General features: G+C 39.4%; 1 protein-coding gene across 1 annotated transcript in view; it reads left to right on the top strand.

Moving 5' to 3' along the window:
- CNKSR3 (CNKSR family member 3) overlaps nucleotides 1–13,780 on the top strand; it is a 100,667-nt gene that overhangs the window by 75,684 nt on the left and 11,203 nt on the right. Inside the window, 5 exon segments of the mRNA XM_029053607.2 lie at nucleotides 1,054–1,095; nucleotides 4,080–4,199; nucleotides 6,878–6,937; nucleotides 11,768–11,836; nucleotides 12,683–12,829. Coding sequence (XP_028909440.1) covers nucleotides 1,054–1,095; nucleotides 4,080–4,199; nucleotides 6,878–6,937; nucleotides 11,768–11,836; nucleotides 12,683–12,829 — 438 coding nt within the window.

The following is a 13,780-nucleotide window of genomic DNA, read 5'->3' as shown; positions in this document are numbered from 1 at the left end:
TATGAAGAGCATTGGAGAAGTTGGCAAGGAGCTTGAGAGCATAAGTCAGTTATATTAATTGAACATTTATTGTGTGCAGAGCACTATTCTAAGTTTGGGAGAGTACATTTTAACAGAGCTGATACACACATTATCTGCCCACTGTGAGCTTACTGTCTAGAGGAAGCGTGAGAGAAGAAGGAGCCCGTGGGAGTATAGAGACAGTCCTTCCCCTCCTGACCCTTCAATCTCTCTTATGTTTGCTTATTCTTTTCTGCTTCAAGCAGAAGATCCTCACAGTTGTCTTTAAAGTGGTCCATCATCTCTCCTCCTATTTACCCATTCTCTTCTCCCACTGAACCCTATGTCGCATGCTTTCTCCCTCTGTGCTAACCTACTGATTGTGCCCAATTCTCATCACTCCCGGAAAAATACCCACCTCTTAATTCCACCCTCCCTCCTGCCTGGAACTCTCTCCCCTTTGCATTTTACAGACCGCTCTCTTCCCATCTTCAAATCAAAGTTTTTCTGAAATCTCATCTCCTCCAGGAGACCTTTCCCACTTAATCACTCATCTCCCTCACTCTGCTGCCTTCTCTACTGGCCACTAGAGCACTTTCACATCACCTAAGCACTTAGGGATTCACTCTTCACACACAAGCAGGGAGTCAGGAATCTGGGGTTCTAGTCCTGGCTCTGTCACATGGCTGCTGGGTGAGCTTAGGAAAGTCACTTAACTTCTCATCCATAAATGGGGAATAAAAATGCCTCTCCTCCTTCTCAGATTATGAATTCTGTGTGGCACAGGGACTGTGTTCGATCTGATTATTTGTATTTACCCCTATGCTTAGCACAGTGCCTGGCACATAATAAGCACTTCACCAATACCACCATTTCATTTCATTTCATTTCACAGTGCTTGGCACATTGCAAGCACTTAATAAATAGCATTGTTATTTTAAGTAGTAGCATTAGTAGTTAAGAAGACATTGGGTGGTCCAAATCAAGATTTCTATATGTTATTATTTTTTTGACTCAATTCATTGTTTTCTACACTTCTCTCATTTTCTTTAGGATTGTACTGTGGCTGAAATGGAAGATAAAGTCATAAATGTAGTAAGTGTGCTTTTCAAGAGTTCCAATCAAATACGTTTTGGGGGAGGAGGGTGAATGACCTGATTTCACAGTAAATTTCAAATTAAAATATTTGAATAAATACAGAAACTGTAATTATAAACTTTAAATAATAATTTTTCCAACTTCACTGTTCTCATGGTTTTGAGTTACTGACTATGTCCAGGGCCATCGATGTAAGATTTAAATAGGAATGATGAGGATAATTGTACATGGCATTTTACAGCTTGTGCCAAATGAAGAATTGTGGAAGGGAGGTTAGCCCAACTCAAGTAGAAAGTTTGTGCTGGAGTTCTGTAGCACAAAACATTTGCCCTTCTCAGCAGTAGTTCTCTTAGAACATCTCTCTTTCCACTAAGTGTTTTGGCTAGAACCCAAAGGAAGAATTAGGGACTATTCTTCTGGCAGTGCAGGTCTGTCTGGGAGATCAGACCTGCGAGAAGCAGTGCGACCTAGTGGATAGAGCAAGGGCTAGGGAGTTAAAAGGACCTGGGTTCCACTCTTGGCTCTGCCACATCTACTGGTTGACCTTGGGCTAGTCATTAACTTCTCTGGGCCTCATTACCTCATCTGTAAAATGGGGATTGAGACTGTGAGCCCCACATGGAACAGGGACTGTGTTCAACCTGATTAACTTGGAACAGTGCCTGGCACATAGTAAGCGCTTAAGAAATGCCATTTAAAAAAAAAACTTGAATCCATGTTGGAAAAATAGTGGTACACCTGTATGAACTGTCAAGCAAAGTGGGAATACTTGAGTGGCAGTTTTCTTTAACATGGAGCTCAAGAATGCAATCCCTGGATTATAGTAGAGCTTTAAAATATGGACTCCCCTGGCTCAACTGCAACTCTTCCTAAGTATATCAGAGATGTGGTTAAAGGGAGTGAAGTTCTTTTTCCAGCCTACTCTTTTCCTTGAAAACCTTTGGCTTAACGAACTTGGCAATCATTTGGGATCAAGGGGGAATGTACTGTGAAATATTTTTTTTTTTTAATATTTTGTAACTATTCATCATCACTTCCTCCTTTTGACAAAACCAGGCTGTATTCTTTGATAAGGACTTCCTCCTACTGATGTTTAGGAATTTTGCAGTGCAATTGCTATAAATATTGTTTTCCATAAATAGGGAGGCTAAATAAATAATGTTTCCCCAAGTGTTCATAGTCCCCTGCCCTTTCCCCCCTTTTCCTTTAAACCTTTTTACCCATTTAAGAAAAAGCATTGTTGGGAATTTCCTCATTTCATCAATTCCTTTCATTCAAATTTGAACATCGAGAAGTATTTTTAAAGGATGCTGTAACTGTAAAAGTACTGTATTTTTGTTTAAACTTCTTCATGAGCAAAACATTGGTACCTGGTGATAGAGCTTATAACTTGTTTGGCTTAAGTGAAGTTTTATCCATCAGTGGTATTGTGCGCTGATTAAGTGGAGAGTGCTGTACTAAGCACTTGAGAAAGTAGGTAGAAGGTGTTTTTGGAGTAGTGGCCATATGTTTTAGAAAATAGAATCATGTCCTTGATCATTCCAAGGAATCATCAACTAGCAAGAATTATCCTTGTTAGAGCTCTTTTCCTCAGAGAAGCTAGGGTGAGAGTATCTTATTGCTCCAAAACCATGACATTTTTTCCAAGTTTTTAGCTTTCAAATCAGTATGGGAAGGAAACTTTCTCGGGCCCTGCTAGGTCCCTTCCCACCCTTCTTCATGGTTCACATCATGGTGTCACGAAGATTTTGTATTCATCTTGTAGGTCTTTACTGCTATTGCATTCAGGTCCAGCTGAGTGCCTACGTCTGCCTCAAAAGATGAGTAAGAAACTCAGATGTAGTGTGTGAATGAATATGTCCAAGCCTTTGCAGGGTAATGTGATTTTTGAAAGTATTGGTTTCATTTGGAATTTCCATTTTTGACCAGATTCCACATGAGGCAAATCATGCAGTGTTAAGCCAAAGAGCTGTGGACAGCTAAGGATGACCATTTCTAGAATGTTAGTCTTGGGCAAAGAGCCAGGCTTTAGGAGCCCCTGAGGTTAGCAGAGCTGCCATCTTCTAGCCCTGATCTTTCCCTCCACCACTAAATATGGGGAACCTCGTGGCAACTGGTCAAGAGGGGGGAACATCCTTCCAGAAACAGTTGATAATCCGGTGGACTTCTTCACTCAGACTCTTGTCCAAAAATTCTGTATGCTTTTCCATCATTTTTTATGAATTTCGCTGAAGGGAAACAATTGCAGTCTTCTGTTTGTGTAGAAACTCGGCACCGTTGTTGTGGTGCTAAAACTGAAGAACTTTGAATTTTTTTCCCCCATTTCCAAATGAGTGCAACAAGTTCTTTTAGAATGTGTGTTTTCACTCTGGGTTTCGGCTAGAAGATGGTTTCGAGAATTAGTGAGCATTCATCCAAGTGTGCGAGCTTAGTTAAAGGATATCTTGAGGTTGGAAGAGCTGACTGGTGAGGCATCGAGTGCCATGAACGTTGTAGCACAAGTTTTCCTCAGCATGAAGTTTTATGAAAATGCAACCCCCACGGTTCCATTGAGCTGGGTGTATTAGTTTTGACCCCCTCAGACTTGGCTTGCATGGATGCATGTGAGATGTTTATTTGTTCCATTACTGTTTCTTCATTTTGTTCTTCACCATCATCATTGTTAGCCAGTTGTTGGCCAAGTATCATTGGGCAATCAAACAAAAATGCTATGGGTCAGTTACTCTCTGCCGGGGTGAGCTCTTTGGCTTTTCTCTTGGTATAAAGTCATATCAATCAGTCAATTCTTTCCGCTCCCACTGCTATTTGTTAACCACAGGATTAGGGAGTAGCTTGCTGGCGCCTCAAGTAGTTGGAAGCACAAGCATTTGTCAAACACTATTACCAATTGTCAAGTGCAGCCAGAGATTATTGCGTTCTGTATTTGGGAAGGCAGTTCAGCCTTTAAGAGCTAACTCCCCCCCCCCCCCTTTCAATTTTAGTCCAAGGTGTTAAATAGTATCTGTGACAAGACCATCAGATCAACAACAGATCCACTGATGAGCCAGTGTGCGTGTCTGGAAGAAGTCCGGCTGCCAAATGTTAAACCCGGGGAAGGCTTGGTAAGAATTTTCTAATATTATTTGTAGGAAGTACAAGCAAAGCTCTATTTTCAGTAAAGACGTATCATATTGTACACTCACTGGTAACATTACAGTGGTTAAAAATAAAACAAGGTGCAAATCAGATAGATAAAAAGCAGCACTCATTTTCATTACTTTTTGCACATGTGTGTGTTCGTGCAACACCTTAAACCTATCCTGAGGTTGAACTTTTAAGAAGAATTAATATTAAGAAAACTTATCAAATCTAGTTTTACAGGTTATGAATGTGTACGGTTTATGGTCTTGTGCTGTCATTGTATTCAAATTGAATGGAATTCGAGTAGAGAAGCAGTGTGGCCTAGTGGATAGAGGATGGTCCCGAGAGTCAGAAGAACCTGGGTTCTAATCCTAACTCCTCCCCTTGTCTGCTGTATGGCCTTGAGCAAGTCATTTAACTTTTCTGTGCCTCAGTTACCTCATCTAGAAAATGAGGATTAAGACCGTGAGCCCTAGCTGAGAACTTCAGCTGGGAAAAAAACGTCAAAAACGTGCACTGTGCCCTTGAAGTTCGGGCCAAGGGATATATGTCATTGGTTTCATTTTCTACTCTGTGAAATGCTGAGCCATCGTTTAGGGATGTTTCAGATCAAGTAATTTAGATTCTATCTCAGACTTTTGCAGACAGGCAAAGGCCTTATCTAAAGATGAAGCTGCCTTAAGGCTAGGAGTGACCAACAAAGATTTGGGTGGGATAACCCTGTGAGATTATGGATGAGAATATAGGATCTTGTCTTCTTTTTTTAATGGTATTTGGTAAGTGCTTACTATATTACAAGCACTGTACTAAGTGCTGGGGGTAGGTACAAGGTTATCTAGTTGGACACAGTCCATGTCCCATGTAGGGCTTACTATATTACTCCCCAGTTTTTTTCTGGTGAGGTAACTGAGGCACAGAGAAGTTAAGTGACTTTCTCAAGGTCGCAGAGCTGCAAGGGTTGGGGCCAGGTTTAGAGTTCAGATCCTTCTATCAGGCCCATGCTTCCTCCATGACAGTGGATAGAGCATGGGCCTGGGAGTCAGAAGTTCATAGGTTCTAGTTCCAGCTCTGCCACTTATCTGCTGTGTGACCATGGGCAAGCCACTTCACTTCTCTGTGCCTCAGTTATCTCATCTGTAAAATGGGCATTGAGATTGCAAGCCCCACATGGGATAGAGACTCTATCCAACTTGAGTTGCTTGTAATAAAGTAATAATAATGTTGGTATTTGTTAAGCGCTTACTATGTGATGAGCACTGTTCTAAACACTTGGGTCGTCACAGGGGAATCAGACTGTCCCACGTGGGGCTCACAGTCTTAATCCCCATTTTACAGATGAGGTAACTGAGGCACCGAGAAGTTAAGTGACTTGCCCAAAGTCACACAGCTGACAAGTGGCCGAGCCAGGATTTGAACCCATAACCTCTGACTCCAAAGCCCGTGCTCTTTCCACTGAGCCATGCTGTAGCCATCCCAGTGCTTAATACCATGACTGGCACGCTGTAAGGGCTTAACAAATACCATCATCATCACCACTGAACTGTGCTGCTTGACCTTGCTTACCTGGGTCATCCTTGGATTAAATGTAGCATGGTCTTTCCATTAATATCCCAGACCTTTTCACTCTACCTATTGGGTTTGGCCTGGTTCATGGTACAGCTGTACTGACTTTTCAGGACAGAAAATGGCCCCTATGAGAGTAATGTTTGTTTTCAGGAAAAAAATGCCATAATTTGTCTTATTGAGCTCATTTTCCATGTCATTTCACACCTTTTCCACTAAAGGGCTTTTTGTATGTAATGAATAGATCCCTGTACAGTTACCCCTCCTCTAGACATAGCAGAGAAAGGCCAGTCACACGTATATAAAAACAAAAACCTAGTAATCTAAATATAACTTTTGCATGTTTTTCCTAAGATGGTGTGGAGCTCACTTGATTTCCTAGGTAATGTCAATTAGGAGCTGTCTCCTCTGAAACACTTGTCAGATGTCCAATAGTACCTTCACTTTGTGGTATTCTTTAATAACACATCTCCAGGAGAGCCCTTGGCTATAGTGTTCACCCTCTAGCCACTGGAGAAAGTCTTAGTCTTATTTTCAGTTTTGAAAGGGAGCTAATCTTAGTTTAAATCAAATGACCTGAAAACTAGCTCCCCTCTAGACTGTAAACTCATTGTGGGCAGGGAGCATGTGTAATTCTGTTATATTGTACTCTCCCAAGCGCTGTAAAGTGCTGTGCCAATAGTAAGCCCTCAATAAATACCATTGATTGTAATCTAGAGCCACTGTTTTCTTCACCAGCTAGTTTAAAGTAGATCAAAGTGAGGACTTTAAAAGTAAAAATATGGTTTGTTTGGTTACTAGGCAAAGAAACAGAGGTAACTGTTTGTGAGAGTTTGGTTCTTTCTCAGAGGGCTTCATGAAAAAAAAACAAATGGAGGAAATTCCCCTGAACTTTGTTCCTTCAGGTGACACAATTTGCTAAATTGCCTGTGCTCAGATAATCTAGCACAGAAATACTGCTTTTAATTTTATTTGCTTAGATTTTTCCTCTTGATTAACTAACTTCCCTCTATTAAATGTGTTCATAAGTGTAGATTAGCCTTTGATTTTATGTGATTAATCATGGATTTTTTAATACAATTTATGGCTGTCCTAGGGCATGTACATCAAATCAACATATGATGGACTGCACGTTATTACAGGAACAACAGAAAATGTAAGTCCAGCTTAAGTGCCAGCACCCAAGGTTTGGAATTTAATTTTTTAAAAGTGCCTTCTGAGTGTCTTCCATGTAATTTTCAGGGTTTGTTTAGAATTTGCAGTGTTTTTGAAATTTTGCTCCCTGAAAGCATTTCCTAGAGCACATTATGAATGTTAGAGTAAAAAGCTATAAATACATTTACTTGTCATTACTAAACCACCAGTTTGACAAAATCCTCTTGATAGTCTCAAGGGAACCAGTCTAGCATATATCTCCAGCCACTTGCTGAAATGATAGTGTCACTGCAATAAAGAGGCAGGAAGTAAAAAAGAAGGAAGAGTCTTATGCAGTGATGTGAGAAATCTCTGTGTTTACACCTGAAAATTTTGGACTCTAACATTCAGTTACTCCACATTATTTTAGGAGAGCTGTGATTTTTCCTTTACACCATTTTTTTTTAATTAGAAGATATAGCCTGGTCCGTATCAACACTGCTCAACAGCAGTTTTCTCCTTCAGCAAACCCATAGATCCGTGCAATCCTTCCTTTAGAGAATGTGTATTCCAGCTCTGTTATATTGTACTCTCCCTAGTGCTTAGTACAGTGTGCTGCATATAGTAAGTACTCAATAAATACCATTTTTTATGGAATTTAAGCACTTACTCTGTGCTAGGCACTGTGCTGAGTACATACAGAGTAATCTGGTTGGACAGGTTTCTGGGTGAGGTAACTAAGATACAGAGAAGTTAAGTAAAAAATAATAATTGTGATGTGTTAGTGCTAACTATGTTCCAGGCATAGTACTAAGCTCTGGGGTGGATATAAACAAATAGGGCTGGATACAGACTCTGTCCCACATGGGGCTCTCAGTCTCAATCCCCATTACACAGATGAGGTAACTGAGGCACAGAGAAGTGAAATGACTTGCCCAAGGCCAGACAGCAGACAAGCAGTGGAGCTGGGATTAGATCCCAGGTCCTTTGAGTCCCAGACCCATGCTCTTTCCAGTAGAACAGACTGCTTCTGTTGATTGATTAGGGGCAATTTTATTTTTTATTTGGTTTTTGGAGGGTGGAAATTGAGAGTTTTATAAGATTTTCGTAAACTTGAAAGGAAGCAATTTGATTTTGAATTTTCAAATAAAAAACTACTACATTATAGGGTTGAAAGATGACCTTTCAAAAGCCATCCTGTTCATCCTCCAATTGTCCTTTGGGACAGGACATCAGTAATTGTTCATAGAGAGATGTGGTATCTCCTATGAAAAATATATAGAAAGACATTTTTTTCAACCTCCTTTTGGTATTCTGTTCTAGGATTTCATGCCACTTTCTAAATAGCCTAGAAGTTTTCCAGTAAAAGATGTTTCAACTCCAGGCAGTACTTATTTTCTGTTTTTTTTTTTCCCCCATTAAAAAAAATCACCATTAAACTATACCCTGTTGGAAACGGTGCTCCTATTATAATAATTTATTGTATTATGCATATGTGACAAAGCATTGTGCTATAAATATTTTAGGTTCAGGATATCCAGATTGGGCACAGTCCATGTCTGTCAAGGAGTTTACAGTCCAAGAGATAGGAAGAACAGGTATCTGATGCCCATTTATAGGTGGGAAAACTGAACCTCTACAAAGTTAAGTGACTTGCCCAAGGTCACACACACCAGTGGCAGATTTTTTTTTCCCATTCCATCATATTGCCTCCTCAGTCAGATTATCACCATCCTTATGATTACTACTATCATTATTGTAAGTAATAATTAATAATTTGGTATTTAAGGTCAGAGTTGAGCCCCAGTTTCTACTCAAGAAGAGTCACCTCACGCTCACTTTTGAAAGGCTTCATAGTTGCCCCAGTGCCAGATCTTGAGGCATGAGTTATATCCACTGAAAGATCATGAAACTGTAAATTGCCTAATTCAGGGAATCAGATTCTTCAGGTTCATAAAGATAACCATTGGCTCAGGCATTGACTTCCAGGTGACATAAAACCCGTTCAGTTACTGTAATGTTGCCGACTTGATCTTGAAGTGGGCCAGAATCTAAATCATATTTGGAGAGTTTGAATGAGTGAAACCTGCATTCACAACAGTTGGTTTTCTATAATACCAGTTTGGATAGGCATTTTTTAACCAATAAAACAGCAGGGTTAGTGATGGTTGAATGGAAACTTGATGTGGGGAAAAATGCAGGCCTACCTGATCCGAACCCATACTGTGAAGAAGGGCTGGGAACTGGATAGGCACCAATACTAATTGTGGTATATAAGCACTTACTATGTGCCAAGCACTGTATTAAGCACTGGGATAGATATAAGATGGTCTGGTTGGACACAGTCCCTGTCCCACATGGGACTCACAGTCTAAGTAAGGGTTTAGGTTCAGGAGGAGATGATAAATCCAAGTAGATTCTACAGTCATGGCACCCAACCTAGACGGCCTGTCTCTAGCTAGTGAATAATGATAAATTTAAGTTCTTGCCACATGCCAGGCACTGTACTAGGAGCTGGCATGGATACAAATTAAGGTGGACACAGTCCCTATCCTACATGGAATTCTCGGTCTTAATCCCCATTTTACAGATGAGGTAACTGAGACCCAGTGAAATGACTTGTCCAAGGTCTGGCAAGTGTCCAGACTGTCAACTCATTCTGGTCAGGGAGTGTGTCTACCAACTCAGTTATATTGTTCTCTCCCAATTGTGTGCTCCACTGCTCTGCACACAGTAAGCACTCCATAAATATGATTATTTCATATGAAGTGGTGGAGCTGGGACTAGAACACAGGTCCTCTGTCTCCCAGGCCCATCTCCTCTCCACTGGGCCATGCTGCTTCCCCCTAGCCACTGATGCCCAGTCATTGGACTTCTGGTGGAGAGAAGCAAGAATTTCTTCCTGGATTTCAGGCCCTTTTGTCCTTTACTAAACATTTTCCTGACAGCCTGCCATAGCCTAACCCCAGTGACTAGGTCAGTGGGCTTTGCTCAAGATTGCACAGGTACCTTCAAGCAGGCACTCCTTTGCCTAGAGGGTGAGAAGTCAAAAAAAACTGAGTGTGCTGAATGATACAAGCTTGTTCTCCCTTCCTACTTAGTCCCTGACCCACGTGGGGCTCGTAGTCTATGTCTGACGTGATTATTTTATATCTAGTGCTTGGCCATGTAGGAAGTGCTCAACAAATACCAAAATTATTATTAATTAGCATTAGTTCCATGTTACAGATCTAAAGACATGAGGCCTTGAGGAGGAAGGGACATTTTGGAGGCAAGTTTTCAAGGAGAACAGGATCCTGCCCCACTGAGTAACACAGCATTCCCGTGGGTGGTTTGTCTGGACTGATATCACTTCATACTGCACATTTTGCTAGACTTTCAGGTGAGCAATAAGCGGTTGTTATAGTTGCAAGTGAGTGTTTTTAAAAATATCCCTCACTGTAATCTTTCAACAAAGCTAGATAAGTCAGTGATGATTTCCATGCTTTTCTATGCCGCTTGCTCATTTTGTGCAGAATCTGTCATGGCTGGTAAGAACATTCATTGTTAATATCTAGGCTTGTTCTTACAAGGCTAATTTTTTGAAACCTTAAATATCAGACTAAATCATCCCACAAGTTTCACCTAAACTGCTCAGTCAGATACTTCGATCCAGAATTTGATGGCTCCTGAAAACAATATATAAAATATAGCAATATCTTTTCCCTTTAGCTCTTTGACTTGTGGGTAAGTGTATATATATTATATATATTTGTATATTCATATATGTGTATATATACATTATGATTAAAGATAGTATGCAGGAGATATAGCCATGCATGCTTATATATGTCATATGTGTGTGTGTATACATATATATGTCTATATACATATTTGTGTGTATATATAATATATATACATTATACATTATGATTAGAGGTTTCATGCATTAGAAACTACATTTAAAATGTCAGTGGGCCTGCAGTGAGTTGCATTCATATCAGAAATGGATTGTGCCTCTTTTATGTTTTTTGCACATTTCCAAACTACAAATACTACTTAGGAAGAGTTTGATAGATTACACTCCCTTGATTCTAGCAATCCACTTTTTCTGTGGGAGGGAATTGTTCGTAATATTGAATAGGGACCAAAATATACTTTTGAAAATTAGAACAGTATTTCTCTCCCCACTGAAATTACTGCTGTCATTATCCATTTCACTTTTTATTAGTCTTGTGTTAAAACACATAAAATGTGCTTAGGATTTATAATATAACAGTGAAAGAAACATGATGAAGTTTGAAATCCCTCCTAGGGTTTTAAAATACACTTCATGATTTAAAATACTTTCCATGGGCCTCATGTAAATTCAGCACTTTTTCTGTTTATAGAGTATTTGATATTATATATGTAAGTAACGTGCATTTTTATTCTGTTCTGGATATAAAATTTCCTTTGGCCAAAATTGGCAGAGCAAAACCAATGTTTCCAGCACTATTTATTACTGTATTTTTTATTGTTACTCTAGTGATAACTTTTTTTAATAAGTTCTAATGGGGGAGTAATATTCAAATAGATTATATAGTGTATACTTAACTGTATTAGTTACAAGTGGTGTGGTCAACCACCCTTGCAAGTAACTCCTTGGTGAGGCCCAGCATCATTTTATATTAAGGTTGTATGAGACATAATTGTGTTTGTTTTACTACCGAGATGTATTTAAGGTATTTGGTCTAAGATGACAAACTACAAAACCTTCTGGGATCCATTTTTGGTCAGGCTTTGCAAAATTGCAGGCTGTAAGAAAGCAGCCTTCATCGTAATTTCATGGGAGTAGGTGAGAGCAGTAACAACTGTTTTTATTTGCCTTTAGTCTCCTGCTGATAAGTCTCAGAAGATTCATGCAGGCGATGAAGTGATTCAAGTTAATCAGCAGACTGTGGTAAGCTCTAGCAATCATCCTGGATGCTACCTCTATAATTTTAATTTGTCATTTTTTGTTTAAATGTGTATTTTCACACGGAACTTTTTTATTGTTAAAACATATGAGTGTGACATTTTGTTTTGTTTTAGATATAATTTTTCCTGTATGATCAACTTCACTGTGGTGGGGCTACAGTCAAATAATATGAAGCCTGAATATTATCTTCAATGAGTAGCTCTCAGTGTTTATAAAAACTTGCCTTGCTACAGATTCACTGGAAGTAGTTTTTAATATGTTTGCCTTGAACATGCAAACTCTGACCTCAAAAAGCAGCAGAGTTTGCCATAATTTTAAGATGGAAGTTAAAAATATTTTAGCATTCTTGGATGACTAGGTGACAGATGGCCTTTGAAAATATTTCTTGGAGCAGTAAATATGCACACGATTGCTACTTGAGGATTTTTCAGGAGGGTATTATCATTTGGGTAAGAGAAGTACACTTGCATATAATGGCTCTGCCACTTGTCTGCTGGATGATTTGGGCAAGTCAGTTCTCTGAACTTCAGTTCCCTCATCTGGAAAATGGGGATTAAGATTGTCACCCCCATGTAGGGCAGGGACTATGTCCTACCTGATTATCTTGAATCTTCACCACTGCTTAATACGGTGCTTGGCCTATAGTAAGCACTTAACAAATACCACAATTATTATTATTATTATTAATATTAATAAAATATTTTTCTTAGGTCTTTCGAGTTGATTTTCTTTTTAGAGAGTGTTTTCAATGATGATTTTACTTCTGACTGATGCTCTTCCTGAAAGCATAAATTTGTTTCCCTCACTGGAGTTCCTTTCTCTTTGAAGGTTGGGTGGCAGTTAAAAAACCTTGTGAAAAAGTTGCGAGAGAATCCTACAGGAGTTGTACTACTGCTTAAGAAACGTCCCACGGGTTCATTCAACTTTACACCTGCTCCGCTGAAAAATCTAAGATGGAAGCCTCCTCTTGTGCAGGTATCTTTCACAACCAGAACTTGTACTGAGTAGGAATGATGTAGGTTAAGATGTGAACTTTTGTCTTTGTGCTCAGGCAGTTGGGATTGGTTACATAGGATCTAAGAAGTCTTGTTTCTATTTTTTTTCCTCTTTACAGATGTGCCAGAAAGTTTTAGAATTCTGGGTGGCTGGCCCTTTTTAGTGGGATAAATCTCTCCTCTATCAATGCTAAAAAAATTAACAAAGCATAAGCCCTTTCAGGTTATTCAGGGTGCATGCGCACACGCACACACATGTGTATGTTTATACACACACACACACACGAGTGAATTTCATCTGGACAGAACAATCAGGCTCCTAATCTCAGAGAGCCGTGATATTAAAATGGTGATTCTTTTTTATTACATGCAAATCCTTGGAAGAAAATGTATGAGATTTTATTAGTCCCTCCAAATTAAAACAGTTTGAAATTCCAGATGTTTCAATGTTAAGCATCACTGATTTCCTTAAATATTTGTGAATAGATTCTAGATGCTAAGTTTGAACACGAAATGTATATGTGGTGTGAGAGGCAGCTGTGTGGTATAATGTTTAGATTTCTTACCTGTGTGGCATTTCTAATACTTGAATGAAATCACCTGATCTCAGGACCCCCGTATCATCTGAATAGTAGTATAATGCCACTTCCATAACAAGCAGTATTAATTATATAATCATCTATCAAAGCTACAGTATGCCCTTATATATTCCTTATCCCCCGTCCCCCAACCATTGCAAAAAAGTCTGTGTTGGCTCGGTAAAGGGGTAAGAGGTGTTCATGCAGGCTTTTTCAAATGTCTCCTTCCTTCATTCCTCAGTATATTCTGTTAATGAGCCCAAATAAGTAAATATTCTTACTATGTGTATACAACACTGTATCATAAACTTGGGAAACTACAGTAGAATTGATATTTGTGTTCCTTATCTGCA

Source organism: Ornithorhynchus anatinus, chromosome 2 (genome assembly GCF_004115215.2).
Source record: "Ornithorhynchus anatinus isolate Pmale09 chromosome 2, mOrnAna1.pri.v4, whole genome shotgun sequence".
Lineage (NCBI taxonomy): Eukaryota > Metazoa > Chordata > Mammalia > Monotremata > Ornithorhynchidae > Ornithorhynchus > Ornithorhynchus anatinus.
This window is presented reverse-complemented; position numbering and strand designations above follow the sequence as displayed.